Source organism: Nuphar pumila, chromosome 4, assembly GCF_984573655.1.
Source record: "Nuphar pumila chromosome 4, dmNupPumi1.hap1.1, whole genome shotgun sequence".
In the NCBI taxonomy this organism is placed as follows: domain Eukaryota; kingdom Viridiplantae; phylum Streptophyta; class Magnoliopsida; order Nymphaeales; family Nymphaeaceae; genus Nuphar; species Nuphar pumila.
In genome coordinates, this window is record NC_143252.1 from 16,534,298 (window position 1) to 16,559,186 (window position 24,889).

A 24,889-nucleotide genomic window follows, 5' to 3' on the forward strand; every position below is an offset into this window, starting at 1 on the left:
GCTGTTGGTGAAAGTTTTTTTTCCTGTTTTGCTAGGCTAAATAAAAAACCTCTCTGCACATTGGCAGAAGTTGCAGTTGGTGTGGAGAATTAAGCTTTCATGGTAAAGGCTATGTGGGGTAGCCCAATTGCTGGGCTATCTCTGAAGAGTATTAGATACCCAAGCTGTGGATAATCCTAGTGAGATTTGAACCAGAGACCCATGGGTTATGACAGTTTGACCTCACCATTCAGCTTTTTATTGGATCGCAATTGCTGTTGTAACAGGCTGACCTTGTAGGCGCTGTTAGGCACGTGAGTGGAAGAGGACACTTGGTGTCATGACAATTGATATCAAAGCACAAAGATTCATGGTGAAGTTGTTGATGATTAAGTAGCATATCGTGTGCTCTTTGTGTGATGAGGCAGGTATTGTTTACGAAGTCTGCAATGTTGAAGTGAAGGTTGTTTCTGGTATAGGTTTGGTTTTAGAATTGCTGGCTTGGTGGGTTGCTATCGATGGCTGAGTAAGTACAATGGCTGCACGTGTGGTGTGTGTGAGAATTTGATGAGTGTTTTCAAGATAAAAAATGAAAAGACATGTATCTTCAACTGTGCTTGCGGAGGAGCATCAAATCGACACTTTGCTTGGGGTACTTGACATCACATGTTGGGTCATGTCGTTGAGGTGCGGATGTTGTGGTGCCAGCGTAGAGTCTTGAGCAGTCAACTCCTGTGTTAGGGACTTGCACTTGCTAAGATGTGATGGAGTACCTAAGGCTAAGAAGAGCTTTTGTTGGAGTTCAGTTGTTGGGCAGAGCAAACTGTGACACTCCGTTTGTTGCACTCTGGTGATGGTTGAGGGACTTCGGGTGGAAGTGGTCAGTCATGCTTTCTTTGAAGCATTGGTTGAGGTAGTCTTGGAGTGTCCAAGACAGTTGAGGGCTAAGTAATGGAGCTCGCGAATACGACAAAGTCTCTTGTTGGCTTCTTTCTATCGGTATGACATTGGTAGTCGCGAGAATTTGGAGGAACAACTTAAGTCGTGGGCGAACAGGCGGTGCCCAAGTAAGATAATATTGCCCTATGTAATGGGGCGTAGATACATTAGACCCAGTAGGAGGGGGCCTGAGATAGGAAGAAGGCTCGAGCGTTCGAGTTGGATTGAGAGTTTTAAGATGCTAAGTATGAGGAAAACCAAAGTTAAGTCTAAGAGTTTGACAAAAGATGTGAAACTCCTCCACATGGTTCAAACTTTGACAGGACGTCGAAGAGTTGGGTGGAGGAGAGCATTGCAGACTAGCTTTGTAACTTAACTAAGCGTGTGCGTGAAGGTGCAACTAGTAACCATTTCCTAAAGGTTGAGCGGGTAAAACTATATATAGCTCTAGAGTCAAACAACACATATGCTAAAATACTAGAAATAGAGAATGTACCTTCAACCACTTCAGAGCTGACAAGAGCTTCTTCAAAAGTCTGGGGTTGTACTATTTCTCCAGTCAAGCTGTGGGCAATCGTTGACATAGTGATTCATCTATTAACAGTTGAAGCACTTGTCATTCATTAAGTCGCACCTGCCTTCGTGCCTCTGAAGACTACAAGTCCTACACGAATTGTCCGAGTGACCCGACTTATGAGTTTTCTGCTTCTTAGCTTGTTGGCCTCCCGAATTCTTGATTTGCTTACCCTAGGTCTGACCATTGGGATGACCTTCGTAGTGCCTCTTGTGCTTTCTATAGAACTTCCTTTTATACTAAAACTTTATTTGAGAGGACTAAGCCACATCGTTGCCATTGTGTTTGACCTTCTCTTCAGTCTTGGGATTTTCATTTTCTTGGGATTTCTCCTTCATCCTTAACTCCCAAAATTCATACCATGAAGCATAGTCTATGAGCCGACTGTATTTCTTTATTTGTTGTAACCCTACCAACCTCAGAATCTTGGGTCTCAAGCTCCTCTCAAAGTGTTTGCACTTTTCTTTCTCGTTCGCCACTAAAGACTTGGCGAAATGGAAAAGAGATTTAAATCGGGTCGTATACTAGGCTACATCCATGTCCCATTGCTTAAACTTCCTAAATTCTTTCTCTTTCTCCACCCTCTGACACTTTGGAAAGAATTTCCTATAAAAATCCTCACGAAGGTAGACCAAGGCAAATAAGTGCCTTGCTCTAGAGTGTCTCGGATGATCATCCTCCCCTAGTGTTCTACACCGCTAGTCAAGTTTGACACCGCTATCCCTACCCTCTGATCCTTCGGACACTAAATGGTATCTAAAGTTTTTTCTACTTGCATGAGCCAATTCTCTATTGCGACGCCATCAGGAGTGCCATCAAAAATTGGATGTTGCATATTCTTAAACCTTTCAGCCCAAGAGGTGATCCCTAAAATGATCGTTTGAGGCTGTCTTTCTTAAGCTCGGGTGATCTGCAAGAGCTCGTACAGGATACGACTTGTAGTATACTCAGGAGGTATCCTCATGCTTTCTCCTCCTGAGTTTCTCATTGGCGATCCTTATGAGATCTCCATACTCTTTTCTCCACTACCACGTGGAGCTTGCCTCTCAGAGGTACAGAAAGATGAGGGCATTCTCTAAATTGGTGCACCTCCCGAGGTGTGAGATGATAAAGGCGTCCTCCGAGATGGTCCACCAATGTGCTCTCCATCACCAATTATTGTATCAGGTTGCCCCATATCTCGTATGATGGCTACAATGTTCTTAGACAGATAGGGCGTTCCCTTACAAGTAGCCATATATGTTGCATTGAAATTATCACGTAATGGACTTATCATTATTAAGTCAGTTATATTCAGACGAAATTTCATCATATGCATGCAATTATGAAACTCATTTAGTCAAAAACATTTTATTTTATTTATAGTTTGGTATGAGTGAGTGTTTGATTGAGAGAGTTAAGGAAGAAATTTAAAACATACAAACCTTGTGTGGTGTGTCGAAAATAGAACTCAGACGAAGGGCTTAGAACTCACTACAATTGTAAGTTAAAATCATTATTTGATTACAATATTCTTTACTAAGTTGTAGACTCACCTTTTATATAATTACAATTATAGGTTTTAAGCACACTAGTGCAGGCAAGACGTGATCAACTACTCCGACTTTGAAGTAAAATACTTAGTTTATTTCTTGTCATTGGATACTCATGTAATCATTATTTTCGCATGTTATGAAGAATTTTGTTAAAAAAATTGAGTTTATTATAAAAAAAAATTAGTCATGTTTTCTCTGTGTGAACTCTATATATTTTTTCTCTGGAAAGTAATACCAACCAGACTTGGACTCTTGAGGTCCCAAACCAGGGTGTTATATAAGGGTTCCAGATGACATCCTCTTGGCACCAACAAGGAGTACAAGACTCTCTCTTGTTGGGTCAGTCCAATACCCTCTATGAGCTTAGCATAAAACACATGTCGGTTCAAGTATCCAGCTCTGCCATATTCACAATGGATTTGGTGTACAAACCATTATCCAAGAGTAGCGTTAACTCTTCTTTTAGCCTGTGAAGGAAAACTGCTATGTCAAGATCGGCTGCAACAACTGGGATACTGCTTAGTAAACCGTTGTTATCTCTGTAGCATTCAGGAAGAGTCAACCTCTCACTTGTTCATTTCTTGCTTTGTTGCTAAAAGATCTTGGTCTCTAATATGCAGTATGTTTGGAACTTGGTGTGTACCATATGGATCCATAGTAGAAGCGATAGGGAAGATGTCACCAACCTTCGAAACTATTTCATCGAGCCTGGCTGGTAGCCTTTCAAATTAATATTTGAAATTGTGGGGAATACGTAACCAAATCATCTTTGAAGACATGTGTTGGACAAAAATACAGATTCAAAAGTCTTGTTTTTCTACAACGAGGGAGCACACATTGATAATATGTAAGGATCTTAATCATGCGATAGTGTGAAGATGGCTTTATGTTGTACAATGGCATCCCTTACCTGCACAATGGACAAAGATTAATATCTTCAGTATCTATTATTGGGTTCATCCCTATCCCTCATTAATGATGTGGGGAAGTGAAATAGCCACCCACTACTTCCCATTAATGCAGGAGAAGTTGAAGGGTCAGCCCTATCTCTCATTAATAATGTGGGGAAGTGGAATAGCCACCCACTACTTCCCATTAATGCAGAAGAAGTTGAAGGGTCAAAACCCCTTCGATTTCTGGAATGAGTCTAGAAGGCTCACATCTAAAAGGCTCTATGTCATCTATAAATAGGGGTGCAAAGGTTGTGTGCTAGGTGTAGAAGAGTAGAGTATTGTGAGCAAAGTGGCTGTGTGCAGCATGCAGAGAGAGAGAGGAGAGAAGAAGATGAAGGAAGAAGGTTCATCACCACATATTGATCCTCAAAGAGAGGTGTTGGTTGTGGTGTGGGTTTTAACTCGGGTTGTGCACCCGAGAGGTAATCTTGTATCCATCTCTTTCTGTGATTCCTTTGTTGTTATTCTCTTTAGCTTTGGGCAAGCTATTAGACGTTGTACTCTATACATTATACTCTCTACTCTTATTATAGTGGATTATTCTCTCTGTGCCCCATGGATGTAGGTCGTGTTGACCGAACCACGTAAACCCTTCTGTTGTGATTTGATTGTGCCTTTGTTAGATCTTATATTGCTTCCGCATGAATTTTTGTTATCTTCATTTATTTATAAGTGGTATTAGAGCTAGTTCATGAAAAGTCATGTCTTCTAAGTCAGTTAGCTTCAAGTTTGAGGTGGAGAGGTTTGATGGCAAAGAAAACTTTTCCTTATGGCAAAGAAGGGTGAAGGCTCTACTTGCACAACAAGGGTTGCACAAGGCCCTTGTCGGGAAGGCAAATAAGTCAGAGACCATGACAAATGATGAATGAGATGATCTTGACTTGAGGGCCGCTAGTGTGATTAAATTGTGGCTATCAGATGAAGTCATGTGTAATATAATGGAAGAGAAGACAGCGGCGGGATTGTAGTTGCGTTTAAAGAGCCTTTATATGACCAAGAATTTGTCCAACAAGTTACACCTTAAAAAACAACTTTATGGTCTTCGTATGAAGGAAGGTACTTCCATTCTTGACCATCTTAGTGTGTTTAATAAGATTATTGTTGGTCTGTTTAATTTGAATGTTAAACTTGAAGATGAGGATAAAGCTTTTTTGTTACTAACCTCATTGTCTACATCCTATGAGCATCTTGTGACAACCATAATTTATGGAAAAGAAACATTTGATATAGAAGAGATCACAGGTACACTCATTTTAAATGAAATTAGGAGAAGATCATCACCAAATGAGGATTCTAGTGATGGATTGATAGTGAGTTCATCCAAAGGCAAGGGTCGGTCAAAGGACAGAAAAAATGACCGCAGATATAGGAGCAAGTCTAGGTCAAGGAAGGACATCACTTGCTACAATTGTGGAAAGAAATGACACTTCCAGAATTAGTGCAAAGAGCCAAAGAAAAATCAGAAAAAAAGAAAATAGACAGAATCATCAGAAACCAAAGAAGATATCGCAACCACAGTTGAAGGTGAGCTTGTGGTTTTGTCTACTACTAATGATCCATGTATCTGTGTGTGCCAGGATATAGATTGGGTCATAGACACAGGAGCCTCGTACCATGCCACACCATGGAGAGAGAGTATTTCAGTACATACAGGACCAATAATTTTGGTGTTGTCCGAATGAAAAACACAGAAACATAAAAAGAAATATGGGGATTTGAGGTATTCATCTCCAGACCAATCTTGGGTACATGTTGGTGCTCAAGGATGTCAGGCATACTCTAGACTTAAGGTTGAATTTGCTTTCAGTAGGAAAGCTTGATGAAGAGGGCAACAACAGTGTTTTCAGCCAAAGACAGTGAAAACTTAGCAACAGGTCATTGGTTTAGGCTAGAGGAAAGAGGTGTTGTACTCTTTATAAGATGCAAGACAAGGTATGCAAGAGACAATTAAATACAACTGATGACTCTTCTATTGATTTGTGGCACAGTCGATTAGGCCACATGAGTGAGAAGAGCTTGCAGATTCTTGTTAAGGGGGAGCAACTTCCAGAGTTAAAAGGTACACATCTAAACTCGTGTGTTCATTGCTTAGCTGGTAAACAACATAGAGTATATTTTGTTAGAAATGTCTTTCATAGAAAATCTCACATTCTGGAGTGAGTTTATATTGATGTTTGTGGTCCTTTGAGAACAAAAACTATTAATGGTTTTAGTGATGTGAAAACTTTCAGTGGTGCATTTTATTTTGTTACTTTTATAGATGACTTCTCCAGGAAAGTTTGTGCATACCCTTTGAAAACCAAGGATCAGGTTCTTGATATATTCAAACAATTTCATGCTATCGTTGAGAGGAAAATAGGAAAACAACTGAAATGCATCTGGTCAGATAATGGTGGCGAGTACACAGGTTCATTCCATGAATATTATAAAATTTATGGAATTCGCCATGAGTTAACAGTTCCAGGTACCCCTCAACACAATGCAGTTGCAGAAAGGATGAACCGTACAATTGCAGAAAGAATTAGGTGTATGCTTGCGCAGTCCAAGCTACCAAAGAAATTCTGGGGTGAGGCTTTAAGGACAACAATTGATGTAATCAACTTGTCTTCTGCTCATGCCTTAGCAAATAATGTTGTAAATATGACGTGGTCAGAAAAGGATGTGTTCTACAAGCACCTGGGGGTATTTGAATGTAGGGCATTTGCACATATCTCTAAGGAGGAGAGGTTCAAGCTTGATGATAAGACGAGGCAATGCATTTTTCTAGGATATGGTGATGCTGAATTTGACTACAGGCTATGAGATCTAGAGAAGAAGAAGGTATTCAAATCCAAAGACGTGATATTCTTTGAAGACCAGACACTTGAAGATATCAAGAAAGATGTGCCAATTCAGACTTCTGCAGGTGGATCTATCCACTTGGATCCAGTAATTCCTCCAGTGGCACAAGTTGAAGGAAGAGCAGTGCAGGAAGATGATGCAGATGCTGATGTTAATTTACCTGCAGGCCATGTTGAGCAGAAAGAAGTTGGAGAACAACCTCCTCCAGAACCTCAGCTAAGAAGATCTTCCAGAGAGTAACAACCTTTCAGAAGATATTCTCCACATGAGTATGTGATGCTTACTGATGTAGGTGAACCAGAGAGTTACCAAGAAGCACAAGAGTGTGAGCAGAAAGAGCAGTGACTAATAGCTATGCATGATGGGATAGATGCATTGCAGAAGAACCACACTTATGACTTGATGAAACTACCAGAAGGTAGAAAGACCTTGAAGAACAAGTGGGTTTTCAGGTTGAAGACTCAAGAACAATGTTCTCAACCAAAGTACAAAACCAGATTGGTTGTGAAAGACCTTGGTCAAAAGCAAGGTATTGACATTAAAGAGATTTTCTCTCCTGTTGTTAAAATGTCTTCTATTCGTGTTGCTCTAGGTATTGTTGTTAGCCTGGACTTGGAGATTGAGTAGCTAGATGTGAAGATTGCTTTCCTCCATGGTGATTTGGAGGATGAGATATACATGGAGCAACTAGAAGGCTTCAAAGTCAAAGGCTCAAGAAGAAACTGAGTAAGACCTTTGCAATGAAAGACATGGGGCCAACAAAAGAAACATTGGGCATGTAGATCTCTCGTGATAGAAAAACCAAGAAGATATGGTTATCACAGGAGAAGTACATCGAGAAGGCATTGGACAGGTTCAGTATGAACAATGCAAAGCCAGTTGGTTCTCATTTTGCATGTCACTTTAAGCTGAACTCAGAGCAGAGTCCATCAAGCGACGAGGAGAAGAAGAAAATGAAGAAAGTTTCTTATGCTTCAGCAATCGGAAGCTTGATGTACGCGATGCTATGTACGAGACCAGACATCACATACGCAGTAGGTGTTGCTAACCGATTTCTTGCAAATCCAGAAAAAGAGTATTGGACAGCAGTAAAGTGGATCTTTAGATATCTTAGAGAGAGCTCCAAAGTTTGTTTAAGCTTTGAGGGTGGACCACCTGTCTTGACAGGTTACACATATGCAAATATGGCTGGAGATATTGATACAAGGAAGTCCACACCAGGTTTTGTACTCACTTTTGCAGGGGGAGCTGTATCATGGCAGTAAAAATTGCAAAGGTGTATTGCTTTGTCTACTAATGAGGCAGAGTATATTTCTCTTATAGAAGCTTGCAAAGAGATACTATGGATGAAAAGATTCTTGAAGGAGTTGGGTTTAGAGCAAGACAAGTACTTGGTGTACTGCGACAGTCAGAGTGTCATTCATCTCGCCAAGAATCTGAGTTTTCACTCAAAGTCAAAGCATATAGATATCAGGTACCATTGGATCCAAGATGTGTTCGAGAAAAATTTACTTCATCATGCAAAGATCTTCACAAATGATAATGGTGCAGATATGCTGACAAAGGCCTTATCGATGAAAAAACAATATACATGTCAACAGCTGGCCGACATGGACTCCAGTTGATTAGTTGAATTGGAGTATCCCCTTAAGCTAGAGGGGGAGATTGTTGGGTCCATCCCTATCCATCATTAATGATGTAGGGAAGTGGAATAATCACCCACTACTTTTCATTAATGTAGGAGAAGTTGAAGGGTCAGCCTTATCCCTCATTAATGATGTGGGGAAGTGGAATAGTCACCTACTACTTCCCATTAATGCAGAAGAAGTTGAAGGGCCAAAACCCCTTCGATTTCTGGAATGAGTCTAGAAGGCTCACATCTAGAAGACTCTATGCCATCTATAAATAGGGGTGCAGAGGCTGTGTGCTGGGTGTAGAAGAGCAGAATGACTGTGTGTAGCGTGTAGAGAGAGAAGTAAGAGAGAGAGAATGAAGAGAAGAAAATGAAGGAAGAAGGTTCGTCACCACGCATTGATCTTCAGAGAGAGGTGTTAGTTGTGATGTGAGTTTTGACTCGGGTTGTGCACCCGAGAGGTAATCTTGTATCCATCTCTTCCTGTGATTCTTTTTTGTTATTCTCTTTAGCTTTGGGCAAGTTATTGGATGTTGTACTCTCTACTCTTATTATAGTGGATTATTTTCTCTGTACCCCGTGGATGTAGGTCGTATTGACCGAACCATGTAAACCCTTGTATTGTGATTTGATTGTACTTTTGTTAGTTTCTATATTGCTTCAACGCAAATTTTTGTTATCTTCATTTCTCTACATCTATCGCAAGAGATGGCATACAGGATTTGTGATTTGAGAGGCGCATGATCGACTTCTAAAGGCAGGGTAAAACATTGATGAATCTCCTCTTGCTGATTGAGATTATTAGTGTTAGATAAGAATTATCAGCACCATCACTGTATCATTAAAGCATCATCTTGGAAACATCTCGGCGAGACTCTGTTATAAGAGTGAATCAATGTTTGGAGGGCAGGAGTTCTGCAAATGGAGTCCTGGAACAACTCACTCAAAGCTTGCTTCAATTTAATAGGGTTGTGGTTAGGTTTGTACCTAAAGTATTTAAACATCTTGCAAGTGCTATCATGGCTACAACGAGTAATGACGTTCCAGTATGAATTCTGAGTGGATTTTGTTGATGTAAATATGTAAATTTCTATTTCTTTTTTCTGGTTTATTATCCACGTAGGATGCTCACCAAAAGGGCCACCTCGGCCAGGTTCGTCGTCATAAAAGAATAATAATAAAAAGAATTAATCAAGCCACAATGCCAATCAGACAAAACTCGTGGTATGTAGCGATTAAAAAACATTTGTACTGATTTTGGAGATAGCCTTCTTAATGTTTCATCTCTCCTTGTTTTATTTTCACGGGTAACGATTGTTTGATCCAGTGTTGTCAGTATCGGTATCGGCCCTGTATCGTTTGGCCAATGATTCATGTGAATCAGCCAAGTGAGTCGTTTTGAATGGGGTAAAAAATAATTAAAAATATTAGGTGTCAATCAGAACATACATGATATGTGTTAAAGCTATTAAATAATATTTAAAAATAATTTAAGTATTTTATATATTTATTAAAAATAGCGGATTTAAGGGTGATGCGTATCGATTTTCTGTCGATATGATAGTATCGGCTGATACACGGGATCCTGACAACATTGGTTTGATCAGCTTTACGTTTTCATGTAAGATATCTCAGTCGAAGGACAAAGGACAGGGCATCAGGTGAAATCACATTGCACACTTTAGTGTGCTGCAAAAAACAATAGACCGAACTTAGGCTGCACCTGCACGCCAATAAGGTAAAACTCATGGTATTTTGGGATTAAAAAACGTTTGTGGTGATTTTGGAGAAAGCCTTGCTAACATCATTGAACACTCAAGCCTCAAGACTTATGTTCGAACTCGGAATAGATAATGATTTCCTCACCAGCATTACGTTATATTCTTTTGTGTTGATTTATGAACTTATTCAAATGAAAGAGACCCAGTCTTGTTGGATATTGGATTAGTTTGGATCCTGATATGAAAGAACAAAAGCAACTTATCTGTCTAAGACTTGAACTGGTCCCTATGGATAAGAAAGAATTTTTGGGTGGTCCTGGTTCAGTCATGCGGTCCAGCTTGATCATCGCCCCACTTCCAACGATTACTCGAAGAGAGAGAGAGAGAGAGAGAGAGAGGCTGAACTGCTGACTGAGCAATTGTCCCACCACAGTCCCACTACTAAGGCCTGCTGTTGCTAGGGCTGGTAAAACGAGGTGCTTGAAGTGTTCAAGCTTGGCTCATTCTTGTGGATGAGGTAAAATGAGTCAAGTTTAAGCGGATTTGTTTATAGAAAAATGCATTGTTTTATAGCTGTAAGAAATAAGATTAGAAAAAATACATGTAAAATATCTAAAATACATTCAAACCTGATTTGAGATAATGATACCAGGTCCGGACTTGAGTCTAATTGGGCCTACCATTAGAGAAACCATATAAGGATTACATGAACCAGACCTAGACTATACCTAGTCAAATAATATTTTTTATCATTTTGTATTGAAAAAATTCAAATCTTTATTGGAACTCGAGAGTCTGGCTCGAGTTTGGTATGGTATGAAATTTTACAAACCATACCCAGCTCCATATGTTAATGGGACCCCCTTAAGGTCTGACCCAGATTCTAATCGAGCCTTCTTATTTATCACTGACTCTACAAGGTTTGGTATGGGTCGGGTTCAGGTCTAACCTGACCCATTGACAAAGCCAACGTCACGTCCTGTTATGTTGACACGTGGCAGCACTCAGCCCGTTCACCCTTAACAGAGAAACTACACCTAGTCATCCCCAAATAGTACGGTGAAAACTTTAGCACGTGCTATTCCTTAAAAAACAAAAAAAAAAAACTATTCATTTTGGACACGTTGGCTCCAAAATGAATTTTCCATTTGTAATACGCAGCAAGGATCATGTTCTCCTAGTTTTTCTCAAATTTTTTTTCCTGGTTTGAAACGTTAGAAAAGTTAAATTTCTTGTTTCCTACTATTTTCTCACTTTCAAACGTGCTCTAACTTATGGCGCGATTTTCTTTTGCAGTAAAATTCCTGATAACGCATATACGCCTCGGTAGAGTGAGCAACCGCTACCGGGGGCAAATCCGTCATATTATGATAGCCTGATGCAGAAAAGTTGCAGTTGGATAATAACGCCGACGCTGAAATTAAGCGGAAGTTTTAAAACCCCAAACAACGTTCTGGAAATCCCTCTCTCTCTCTAGAATTCAGGTGGATGAATGAGGAATGGCGAATCTGGGTCTCCATTTGTGTGCATGGGTTGGTTAGTTGGTTGGTGTGAGGCGTGAGATGTGTGTGTGTGAGAGAGAGAGATAGAGAGAGAGAGGTGTGGAGATGGCTGCGAGGAAGGTGGAGTCGTTCTCGAAGGAGCTGATCGAGGAGGCGAGGAGGTGGAGCATGATGAAGCAGACAGGTGTCAGCCTCAAGTACATGATGGACTTCGGATCGACGCCGTCGGAGCGCAACTTCCTGCTGTCCGCGCAGTTCCTGCACAAGGAGCTCCCCATCAGGATCGCCCACCGCGCCGTCGAGCTCGAGTCCCTCCCCTTCGGCCTCTCTGACAAGCCCGCCGTCCTCAAGGCCTCTTTCCCTATCCCCTCTTTTCCTTCTCTTTCTGGTGGTGTTTTTTTTTTCGAGTTTTCGGTGGATTCTTTGGAGTTTTTACTTTTTTTTTTTTTTTTGATTTTTTGGTTGTTTTTTTTCGTGCTTTAATGTTACTGTATTCATGCGCTCCTTTTTCAGAATCGACGGTCATGCTCTGCTTTTCTCTTTCTTGTCTGTGAGAGTTTTAGATTGATGGGAAGAACGGGGTTCCCGTTGCTTTCAATGATGGTGCTATTGGAGATGTTCCTTTCTTTGGTTTTATTTTTGGCATTTTTTTAATCCCCAAGTGGTGAATATAGAAAAATAATTGTCCTTGTGGTATGTAATTTCAGTTTGTTTTTGCCATCGTCAATCTTATCATCGTCATCTTTGTGGTTGTCCTTATGTCATCAGCATTACCATTATTTTATTGTGATTTGAGTAGAAAAGCTTCAAAGCTGACCAAAAATAAACGCAATCAGTAATGCAACAACTATGAGCACAGTTTGGATGGTCCATAGAGTGGGGTTGGTTTGTAGGAGAAATGGGCGTGTTGCTTGACTTCTTTTATCGCCTTGTCGATCTTTTCGCCATCAGTCCTTATCCCCATAAGTAACTAATCAAATGCAGACGACTTTGGCATGATATTAGTTGCCTCCTTGATTTGTGCCCAAGACTTAGATTTCCTCTCATTTGACTCATCATTCATTTTTACTTCAAGTAAATTTTCTTGGATAGGCTGCTTGATTGGTTTTCCTTTTCTATCTGTCCTTTCTTCCACCTTTCCTGATTTTGCTTAATCAGATTCCGACTCCTGCCTGCCGGGTTTCGACCTCATGTCCATGAAGGACCCAGATCATCTTGATCAGAAGATCAGTTCTTCAACCAACGGGGGCTCTGCTTGTCTGGTAGGAGCAGCTAGTGGACGTCACCTTGTGTTGGGACGTTGCAGGTTAAAAAACCAATGGTATAGTTGTATAACTGGTAGGGGTCTGCCTAACCCCAGTTTGCCTTTCAAAAAAAAAAAAAGATCAATTCTTCAATGACCACCATAGGCGTCTCCTGGCTTGTACTCGGCGTGATTCCTTCGGAAGAATCGGGCCATTCAGTTTATTATTGACCAAGTGATTGGATTCATCCCCATTTCAATCCGTCACCCAATTGCATGTGGGTCCTGTTCCCATCACTAATTGGCTAATATGTATTTTTTATTGCTTCCGCTGCATCTACTGTGGTACTATTGGTACTAATATCAAATTCTAGCTTCTGTTACTACTGCTACTGCAAATTTGAAAAAATTTTGCTTGTGACCTGCCAGATTAATGATCAAATCTAATTCCAAGTATAAATCTAAAAGAATAAGCATGCTCAATTCTTTCCTATGCCCATACCAACTACTGGACTGCATTGCTTGAGTTCATTTGGCCGTGAATTTTCAGCTTCTGCTCTGCTTACTGTACTTATGCAATGATCGTTGGGGTGATAGAGGACATCATTTTTGTTTAGGTACTATTTTGATTTTCTTTTTCAGAAATTTAAATTCTTGGTTGTGCCCATTTCTTTTGTGATCATCATTTGTTGCAGAAAATTGCAGCAGTGTGGAGCCAGTAGGGGTTAATAAGTTTATTATGCTGAATATTTTGGTTGCTAATTTTCATATTGACATTCTAGATTATATGATTCTTCATTGAACAATCCTTAGTTTTAACAGAATTTACAAGTAAGTTTCAGCTTTGTCCGCGTTTGAACTAGCAGGTTTTGAGTTATGCGATTTAAATATGTGGTTCTTTTTATCATAGTTTGTGTACATTGTTTGTTATTTTTGGATGTGGTCCCTGATCCTTCGCTTGTTCTATGAAAGATGATTTTCAAGCTTTACACATGTCATCAAAATAGATTCTTTCTTTATCCAGCTAGACTGCTTTCATTGATGAGGAATTCAGGGATCCAGTGTCTATCATCTATAATTGATATTATATACAACAACAACAACTACGCCTTCATCCCAAAACAATTGGGGTCGGTGATATGAACCAACAAAGAAAATCATTATGGGTCTTCCACATGAATCCTTTTCCTCCAATCATTTCTATCCAACGCCATGTCCTCGGTGAGGTTCAAAGCATTCATATCCTTTCCTATCATCTCCATCCAAGTCTTCCTAGGCCTACCCCGACCTCTTTTAACTAATATATTTTCCCATTTCTCCAACCTTCTAACTGGAGCATCATTAGGCCTTCGCCGAATATGTCCAAACCACCGTAAACGATTCTCTCGCATCTTATTTTCAATGGGTGCAACGCCTACCTTCTTACGTATCTCTTCGTTCCGAATCTTATCTTTTATTGTATTTCCACACATCCATCTAAGCATCCGCATCTCAGCTACACTCATTTTTTGAATATGATGTCTCTTGGCAGCCCAACATTCCGTACCATATAGTAAAGCGGGTCTAATAGTCGTCCTATAAAACTTTCCCTTCAACCGCAATGGCATTCTACGATCGCACAGCACTCCAGTAGCACTTTTCCATTTCATCCACCCAACCTTTATCCTATGATTTACATCTCCATCAATTTCTCCATACTTTTGAATGATGGATCCCAAATATTTGAAATAATCATTTACCGGTATATCTTGCTCACCAAGCTTCACTACACTCCCATCACTACTTCGTTGCTTACTAAACCGACATTCCATATATTCAGTCTTACTCTTACTCAACTTAAAACCTCTAGCTTCCAATGTCTGTCTTCATAATTCTAACTTAGCATTAACCCCAGCTCTAGACTCATCAATCAAAACAATATCATCAGCAAACAACATACACCACGGTATATTTTCTTGAATTGATCTCGTAAGCTCATCCATCACTATCGCAAATAGGAAAGGGCTTAAAGCAGATCCTTGATGTAACCCAACCGTTATCGGAAAATTGGTTGTCACCCCTCCACAAGTGCGGATATTGGTTACTACTCCTTCATACATATCTTTAATTATACTAATGTACTTGAGAGAAACACCTTTCTTCATCATTGTCCACCAGAGAACGTCCCTAGGTACTCTATCGTATGCCTTCTCTAAATCAATAAAAACCATATGCAAATCTTTGTTCATCTCTCTATATCTTTCAATAAGTTGTCTAAGAAGATGTATAGCTTCCATAGTTGATCTTCCAGGCATAAAACCAAATTGATTCTCCGATATCATGACAACCTTCCTCAACCTAGACTCAATCACCCTCTCCCAAAGTTTCATAGTATGACTCATGAGTTTTATACTACGATAGTTTGTGCAATCTTGTATATCACCCTTATTCTTATATAAAGGCACCAAAGTACTCTTCCTCCACTCATTAGGCATCTTATTTGTTCGCCAAATCAAGTTAAAAAGATTTGTCAACCATTCTAAACCTTTCTCTCCCAAGCATTTCCAAGCCTCGATAGGTATACCATCTGGGCCAACTGCCCTTCTTGATTTCATTTTCTTCAAAGCCTCTGCAATTTCTTTCTTTTGAATCTTGCGCATGAAGTCACGATTTATCTCATGAAAAGGAATGGAGAAGTCTCCAAGATCTTGAGCATGACTATCATTAAATAGCTTATCAAAATAATCTTTCCATCTCTCCTTAATCTCTTCATCTTTGACTAAAACCCTTTGCGTTTCATCTTTGATACATCTAACCATACCCAGATCCCTCGATTTCCTATCTCTCATCTTTGCAAGCCTATAAATATTTTTCTCACCCTCTTTGGTATCCAACTTGTCATAAACCTCCTTATATACCTTATCCCTCGCGTTCCGAACTACTTTTTTAGCTTCCTTCTTTGCTATCATATACTTCTCTAAATTCTCATTATCACGATTTTTACTTAGATTTCTATAACACTCTCTTTTAACCTTAATAGCTAATTTGACATCCTCGTTTCACCACGATGTATCCTTACCTAGCGGTGCACCGCCTTTAGACTCACCCAATACCTCCTTAGCCACCTTTCTCATGCCACCCGCTATCTTATTCCACATAGATTTTGAATCCTCCTCGAGACACCAATCAACTTCCTTAACTACCCGCTCTACAAACATTTCTTGTTTAGCTTCTTTCAGTGCCCACCACTTAATTCTAGGATCTATCATATGTCTATCCCTTTTGCGGTATTGTCTAATTCTAAGATCTAAAATTAAGACTCTATGTTGTGTAGCTACACTTTCTCCCGGTATAACCTTACAATTGATGCAACAACCCCTATCTCTCTTTCTAAGTAGGAAAAAATCTATCTGACTCGTATTAACCCCACTTTTAAATGTTACTAGTTGAGACTCCCTCTTCCTAAACCAAGTGTTTGCTAAGATCATATCATAGGACAAACCAAAATCTAAAATCCTTTCTCCACTTTCGTTTCTTTCTCCTATACCATAGCCTCCATGAATACTCTCAAATTCATCCCTACTAATGCCTACATGCCCATTAAGGTCACCACCGATGAAAAGCCTTTCTCCATAAGATATCCCTTGTACTACTCCATCTAAATCTTCCCAAAATTGACGCTTAATGGAATCATCTAAACCTACTTGAGGTGCATAAACACTAATAATATTAATAATATTCGTACCTAATACTAATTTAATAAGTAAAATCCTATCACTCTTCCTACGGACCTCAACTACATTATATATAAACTCACGACTCATAACAATCCCTACTCCATTCCTATTCCTATTTATTCCTGTATACCAAATCTTATATCCCCAAGGTTCTATCACTTTTGCTTTCTCACCTACCCATTTGGTCTCTTGTAGACATAAAATATCAATCTTTCTCCTACACATAACAGCTACTAACTCTACCAACTTACCAGTTAAAGATCCTATGTTCCAAGTGGCTAACCTAATTTTATGGTCTTGGACTAACTTCTTTACCCCCACCCGTCCAACAATATCTTAAACATATTTGTTTGCTTGAATTTAGGTACTCTCTTTATGCACATTTCACATTATTTGTATTGTTTGAAATTGTAGTGTTGTGATTTTTCAGTTTTATTGCTTTTGTTGATGCAATTATAGGATTCTCTTCATGTTTTTTTTAAGAGAATATTGACTCTTAACAATGGGGATCTCTCTTTGGATCTTAGGTGAGAGACTGGTACTTAGATTCCTTTCGTGATCTTCGATCATTTCCAGGGATCAAGGATTCAAGTGATGAGTTGGCATTCACACATATGATAAATAAAATCAAAGTTAGGCATAACAATGTTGTTCCCACAATGGCCTTGGGTATTACACAACTGAAGAATGACTTGGGCCATAAGGTGGAGCCTGGTGACCTGCCAGAGATTCATCAGTTTCTTGATCGTTTTTACATGTCAAGAATTGGAATTCGTATGCTTATAGGTTGGTTTACTTTTTTCTCATTTTCCTGGAAAATGTGCAGTTTTTATCTTGGGTCAAAGACATTTATTCTGGATTTGTTCAAGAAGAGTAACAGATGCTAAACTTGCTTTATTGTTTAAGAAAATCTGACTTCACATAGAGCTTTGTGATGCTTGGACATTAATTTTGTCATTGTAAAATTCAGGGCAGCATGTGGCTCTTCATGAACCCAATCCGCCACCTGGCCATGTAGGTCAAATATGGATTAACACATCACCTATTGAGGTTGCAAAAAATGCTGTTGAGGATGCACGTAGCATTTGTTTAAGGGAATATGGAGGTGCACCAGAAGTTCAGATATATGGAGATCCCAATTTCACTTTCCCGTGAGTTGTTGCATTAATTTTTGGCATGATTTTCTTCCCTGTGATTGTTAGCTATAATTAGGCTCTGTTCTCATTAGTTGTTTTACTGTTCTAATAGCCAATGTGGGTGAGCCTCACTGGCATTCAACTCTATATCCAGTTATCACATCGTACTCTTTGCTTTTGTTAACTATATACAAATACGACTGAATGGGTGGAAAAAATGTGCCTTCTTCCATTGGATATTTTTTTTCTACTTTGACTGACACATACATATTGTATACATAGATACATGCATATAAATAAAGGGAAAATGTTGGCTACACGTGTGTTCCAAACCCATGAGTGAAAAGCTTCATTTTGTTTACTGTTTAAATTTTTTTAATAGATCTGACCCTTCAGTACATGTTTGGTTTAGTGGAAACCGGCCCTTAAATCATCTTTTGTTCAGAACATATTCCCAAAAAAATGGCCACATGTTGGAGTGATTTAAAATGAAGGCTCTCTCATGTTGAGCCATCAACTCAATATTTTCATCCTTGGCAAGGAACAAATAGCCCAAACTCTTCATCATCACCATCAAACTTTGTTTCATTTTCTTGAGGTTGGTTTTGTGGGTCTGTTTGTTATTTTCTTGTTAAACCCTGTGGCATTCACTCTCTTTGCCACCTTCCAAGTGATTATTGGACTTTTCTCATCTTCTAGCTCCTCCAACTTTTATAATGTTGTCCCTTGTACTGGTGCTGCTTTATGCCTCTGTAGTCTGTAGTGTTGTCATACATGCACAAACATCTAATTTTCTGCTTTATTAGTGCTACCATAAGCCACCTGTAATATAGTAATTTCTAATTGCATCCTTGTTTCTGTTATTGCACTGGACCAGTTTGATTGGTTTAGGAGATACACGACCTAAACTCCTGAGCATTTTGTGTTCATACCAGCCAGCCTTTTTGGGGTGAAATAAAGGTGGATTTTCTGGTCTTTATTGATGTCTACCAATGCAGTCTATCAATGCGTATTGCTCATGCATCAAATAGATAGTCCTCATCTTAGTCAAGCTCATCAAAATCCAAATCTTCATCCACTGTGTTGAGACGTATTTATAAGGGTCTTGTGGGTTTTCATATTAATTTCTATTTGGTATGGGTCTTTCTGTAATTTGGTGCTCATGGTTAATCTCTATTTAAGAAGAGATTAACCCTAATATGATAGAATGATTGTTTCTTCCTCTCTCTCTCTCTCTCTGTTTTGCTAGAAACCCTAGCTGACTGCAACATGGTATCAGAGCTGTACGTTCTTGGGAATGGGTGAAGAAGATCACATGAAGAAGATCGGGCGTAAAGGTGAGTGTGTGAAGGCAGATCGTCTGCAGAAGATTGGGTAAGTCTTTTCCTTTTTGGTACAGATCTGATAACAGATCTGTAGTATGACAAATGTCATAACTCAGATATGTAATCAGATCTACAAGTCGTGATGAATCCATGGGTTCCTGATTTGGTGAGTGGTATGGATGTTGCGAAGACGTCGTGAAGCAGACGCTGAACTTAAGGGTTTCGTTGGCAGCGTGAAGCACATTATTTTGTTAGATCTGGAACATGATCGGGTGACGCTGTGTAACAACGTGAACATCGATCAGCCTCTTCAGTAGGAATGCTGATCGGGAGTGTGTGGTGCGTGGTAGGAGCAAGGAGACACTGATTTTTTTTGACCCAAACTGCAGCCTGGATCGCGTGATGACCTGACTGTTTGGATTTGACTTCAGATCGTGTTGATGGTGGTAGTGTGGACGTCGAAGAAGTCTGTGGCATAGTGTTGATCAAATATGTCTTCAGAACAGATCTGTTAATGTAGTAGATCAGATCTGTAAGTGTCGTAAAACGTGGATGGAAGAAATCAGATAAGGCGGAGATCTGATTCTTTAGTTGATGTTGTTGACCATGGCTGATTCACGAAAAGGGAAGCAGAAAGCAGATGGGTTGTCAGATTATAAAGCATTCGCTAATTTCTTGGCTCAAGTGGCTAAACCAGATGCAGATTATTCCAATGATACTGTTACTCTTAGCAGGGTCGAATATGACGAGCTTCTAGCCTTTCGCCTATCTACTTCGAATTCTCCTGTGGCCAAGGTTGCGTACTCGGCAGGTGATGGCCTATTTGGCCAAGGTGGCAGGTGGATCATTGATTTAGGAGCATCTAGACACTTGTGTGGAAATTCGTGTAACTTTTTAAGTTTAAAACCTGTGCCTGATCATAAAGGCGTAATTCTTGCTGATGGGAGTTCTTCCCCAATTATAGGGCAGGGAAACATGTCAATTTCTCCTACTCTTCAATTGTCAAATGTTCTTCATGCTTCTTTTTTTTCACAAAATCTATTATCTGTCAGTCGAATGACAAAAGAGCTGAATTGTAGGGTGATTTTTTATCCTATGGGTTTCACTTTTCAGGACTTGCTGACGGGAAAGAGAATTGGTGGCGGCTATGAGGAAGGTGGTGTGTATTATCTACATCAACCAGTGGGTTCGGTCTATTCTGTTGTTACATCATCCTCAAGTCCTTTATTGTGGCATCATCGTCTGGGTCACCTTCCAGTGCAAAAACTTCATCGTGTCATTCCTCATATACCTCCTTCAGTTTTTTTTCAGTGTGAAACATGTCAATTGGGAAAACATTGCCGAAGCTCTTTTCCCTCTAGTTAGAGTCCGTTGAGTCAAAGATTGTTTGATATTCTTCATGTGGATGTATGGGGTCCGAGTAGGATTCCTAGTAGGACTCAATGTCGTTATTACTTGGTTATTGTTGATGACTTCTCAAGGTATCGTGGGTGTTCCTTTTAAAAGATCGGTCTCAAGGCCCTGTCATTTTCAAATCTTTAATCGCTGAAATAAAGACTCAATTTGACGTGTGTGTTAAAATTGTTCATATTGATAATGCTCTTGAGTTCAAATCCAAAGACTTGCTTCAATTCTATTCTGTTAATGGGATTCAACCTCAGTTTACATGTCTCCATACATCCCAGCAAAATGGTGTGGCTGAGAGGAAACATAGACAAATTCTTAATGTCGCTCGGTGCCTAATGATTCAATCCAATATGCCTGCATCATACTGGGGCGATACGGTTTTGACTGCCGGCTTTCTTATAAATCACATGCCTTCAAGTTCTGTAGAAGACCAAATCCCAATCCAAATTCTCCATCCAGAGGTTCTTCTCTTTCCTATCCCCCTTAAAGTTTTTGGATGTGCATGTTTTGTGCATAAGTTGGGTCCTGATCGAGATAAACTTGCTTCACAGTCTATTAAATGTGTTTTCCTTGGGTATCCTAAGAATAAAAAAGGATATCGTTGCTATGACCCTATATCCCATAAAGAGTATGTCAGTGCAGACGTTACCTTCTTTGAGTCTATTCCATATTTTTCGAGTACTACTCCAAGGTTACAGGAGAGTTATGGCAATGTCCTTCCTCTGCCAATTCCTCCTTTTCCTTTAGAGTCGTTTTCTCCACAGTCCTTAGCTCCATCCTCTGGTGAGTCTCGCTACTGAAACCCTCTTATAGTGTACACTCACAGGTTACCACCTACCTCCATGCCCCCATTATCTCCTTCTCCTGAGGTAAGCATCTCTGAGCATCCTGAAGTTTCTGCTCTTGATGATGAGGTTGCAAGAAACAAAGATGGCCTAGTTTTGTCACAAAGAAAGTATGTGTTGGATTTATTAAAAGAGACTGTAATGCTAGGAGCGAAGCCAACTAACGTTCCGATGGATCCCAAAACTCATATGTTTGATGAGAAGTCTGAATATGTGGATAGTGCTAGTTTTAGATCCTTGGTGGGTAAGTTGTTATATGTGATTGTTACTAGACCTGATATTTCATTAGCCGTAAGTAAAATCAGTTAGTTCATGGATAAACCTACCAAAGTTCACTGGGATGCAGCTATGATGGTTCTCAGGTACTTAAAGTCATCTCTTGGTAAAGGACTGTTGTTTAAACAAAATTCCTCCTTGGACATTGTTGCTTATACTGACGCAGATTATGCAGGGTCTATTGAAGATAAAAAATCAACAACTGGATTCTGTGTTTTTGTGGGAGGAAATCTCATTGCCTGGAGGAGTAAGAAACAAACTGTTGTAGCCAGGTCGAGTGCTGAATCGGAATACCGAGCTATGGCTCAGACCGCAGCTGAGATTATGTGGGTAAAATCAGTTTTGACCGACCTTCAGGTGAAAGTATCCCTACCTATGTTGATGGTGTGTGACAATAGGGCTCCTACATATATTGCCAACAACCCAGTTTTTCATGAAACGACTAAACATATTGAAGTTGACTGTCACTACATACGTGACTTGGTTCAGACTGGTTATATTTGCACAGATCATGTATCTTCCAAATATCAAGTAGTTGATGTCTTCACCAAGGCTCTCGCGAGACCTAGTTTCTCTCATTGTTGTGACAAGCTGAGCATGATTGATATCTATGCTCCAGCTTGAGGGGGAGTGTTGAGACGTGTTTATAAGGGTCTTGTGGGTTTTCGTATTAATTTCTATTTGGTATGGGTCTTTCTGTAATTTGGTGCTCATGGTTAATCTCTATTTAAGAAGAGATTAACCCTAATATGATAGAACAATTGTTTCTTCCTCTCTCTCTCTCCCTCTCTCTCTCTCTGTTTTGCTAGAAACCCTAGCTGACTGCAACACACTGCAATTCAACTCTAGCTCAGGACCCATGTTTGCACTTGCCACAGCAATGAGCTTCACCTTTCCCCATGGGCCAAAGGTGTGCAATAGCACCTAACCATGCACTACAGCTTCCATAAAACAGTCAGGAAGGTTCAAGATCCGATCCGATCAGATCATCTTAGCTTGGTTTTGAATGCAAGCCTAAGACCAAAATTGCCATGCTTGACCGGTGTATGATCTGGTTCAGTTGTGCATTACCAAGTCTGAGCTGATTGGGTTAATTGCCCTATCCTGGATGCTCTTTAACTGTGCCCACTGTCAAGTTCAGATTGATGTTTGTTCCTAGATTTTCCACAAAGAATGCAGAGATGATCCGTAAGAATCCAAACAAGTAATTCTACCACTGTTTTCATGCTGAACCCAACGAATCTAAATTTGTCAGTAGTCACTTTTAAAACTTCATGTTTACATCTGGATTTTTGCATGTGCGGGTTTCCATCACAACAGTCTACCTGATTTGGCATTTGTTGAAACTTGTCGATGCTTGTCCATGATGCAGAGTGAGAGCAAGATGTTCCACTTGGATTAAATATTATATTCCAGACGTGAAGATCCAGATCCAGATACCCTACCGAGCAAACATCTTTTTGGATCCAAATTAATGTTTGGATCTAGTCTGGATGTTAATCTGTTCCATATAAAAAAAGCAAGGTTTTCTTATTCAAATAAAGGATTAAAAGAAACTTTAAGGAGAGGAGAGATTGATTAAAGTTATTAAACCCTAATACTTGTTTCCTTTTATTGTTTTCCTGTTATATTTTTATTTGGCTTATTGTTTTCAATTGAAATTTAGATTATCCTAGATTAAATTTGAGTAGTTCGTTAGTTTAGCTTTTTTATCATCTTTAATTTGGGTTCACCAAATGACTGATTAGTCTGATGATCAATAGCTTTGAAATGTGATTTGCTTCGTGGTTTAGACCCTGCACGTTGTTGAATCTATGTTTTCAAATCAAGTCTTTGACCTTGCTATTATTGTTTTTTTTCAATCAATTTCTTGAAAATATTTTCCAGCATTGTTTGAATGGGCTTCATTTTCCTATTTTGGCAGCATTCTTTGTTCTTAGGAGAAAAATGAATTTATCTTGTTAATAATTTTGATTTGAAATTCAGGCTTGTGGGGACTAAATCTGACCACTACATCAAAACAAAAATTGTAGGTCACTTTGTAAGCTTTCTAAATCAAGATGTAGTTTTTGATTTACTGGTAAATACAACTTATTCACGAACCAGGCTAATTAGCCATTTTAATTTGTTGCAGACTTGGATACAATGTAATCTTGATGTATGGATTCATAATAAAAGAAATCAAGTGAATAAAAGAATCAAAAGGGGAATATTTTAATTTAACTTTAAAAGATCTTTCCAAAAATCCTCTAGCCATTTACAAGAAAAGCAATGGACGTCAACTGACACTGTCCAGTGACTTACCAAACTGAAGCTGCACTTCTTTTATAACTGGCAATTTATAAACCTTAGTCTCTTAATTCGGATAAAGTACTGCATGTGGTACCTTGGTTCTCAAGTTAAATAAGATCTAAAATGCAAGAGTCGAGCCTAACACAAAATCCAGATTAAAACTAAGTAATACTAAGATAAACAACTGAATGGAACTCATCTGGTTCTAGTCTGAATCAAGGGATCTGGCGTACTCTAGTGTGTACTGTTCAACAGTGCGACTGCAATGGTCCTGTAGGCCACAATGTTAGGCATCTGGTGTTTTCTGGATTGTAGAATATAGCTTTCTGAGTTGCTTTTAAGGAACAGCCAAGTGATATTTTCATAGGATTCCTGAGAGTAAGGCCATATCAATATATAAAGGATTTGAAGTGTTCCTGAGGGAAAAATTACGACATGAATGGAATAAAGATATGTTGAGAGAAAATGGAAGAAAATATTCCATTGTGATTGCATTTATATCTTTCTGCTGCTTTCTAGTGCATTTTGCCAGAAGTATCATTTCTTTCACTTCTAGAATCTTTTTGGGATAACTGGGGAAAACGAGACTCGTTCACTGATTTCATTGTCGTAAAACCCCAGGTCCCCCTTGCCCACCATGGAGTACACCTAGATTTTTCCTTGTGGCAAAGGACGTGCTTCTGTGGGTTTCAAACTTGTGACATCCCGTCAACCTGGTGACATTCAGGAGTCACCTGCGTTAAAATGTGTATATATAAATAAAAATATATATACATACGTATATATATAAGTATATATATCATGGTTGCCAGTTGAGGAAGCGGGAGCGGGAAGCGAGGCACTTTCAAAATTTTAGGAAGCGGGAAGCGTGGGACTACTTAGGAACGAATTGAGAAGTGTCTCGGAAGCGACCTAAAAAGCGTCTCGGAAGCGAGGGGGAAGCGAAAAAAATAAAAATAAAAAATACAAAAA

General features: G+C 39.4%; 1 protein-coding gene across 2 annotated transcripts in view; it reads left to right on the forward strand.

Moving 5' to 3' along the window:
• The first annotated feature begins 11,522 nt into the window (after nucleotides 1–11,522).
• Nucleotides 11,523–24,889, forward strand: part of PDK (pyruvate dehydrogenase kinase) — a 43,643-nt gene continuing 30,276 nt past the window's right edge. Inside the window, exons 1-3 of one of the 2 annotated variants that reach the window (XM_090002585.1) lie at nucleotides 11,523–12,028; nucleotides 17,164–17,422; nucleotides 17,607–17,787. In XM_090002585.1, the coding sequence (XP_089858711.1) occupies nucleotides 11,783–12,028; nucleotides 17,164–17,422; nucleotides 17,607–17,787 (686 nt within the window). In that variant the 5' untranslated portion in view covers nucleotides 11,523–11,782. The remainder of the gene's footprint in view (nucleotides 12,029–17,163; nucleotides 17,423–17,606; nucleotides 17,788–24,889) is intronic. The other variant, XM_090002584.1, reaches the window with a different exon arrangement.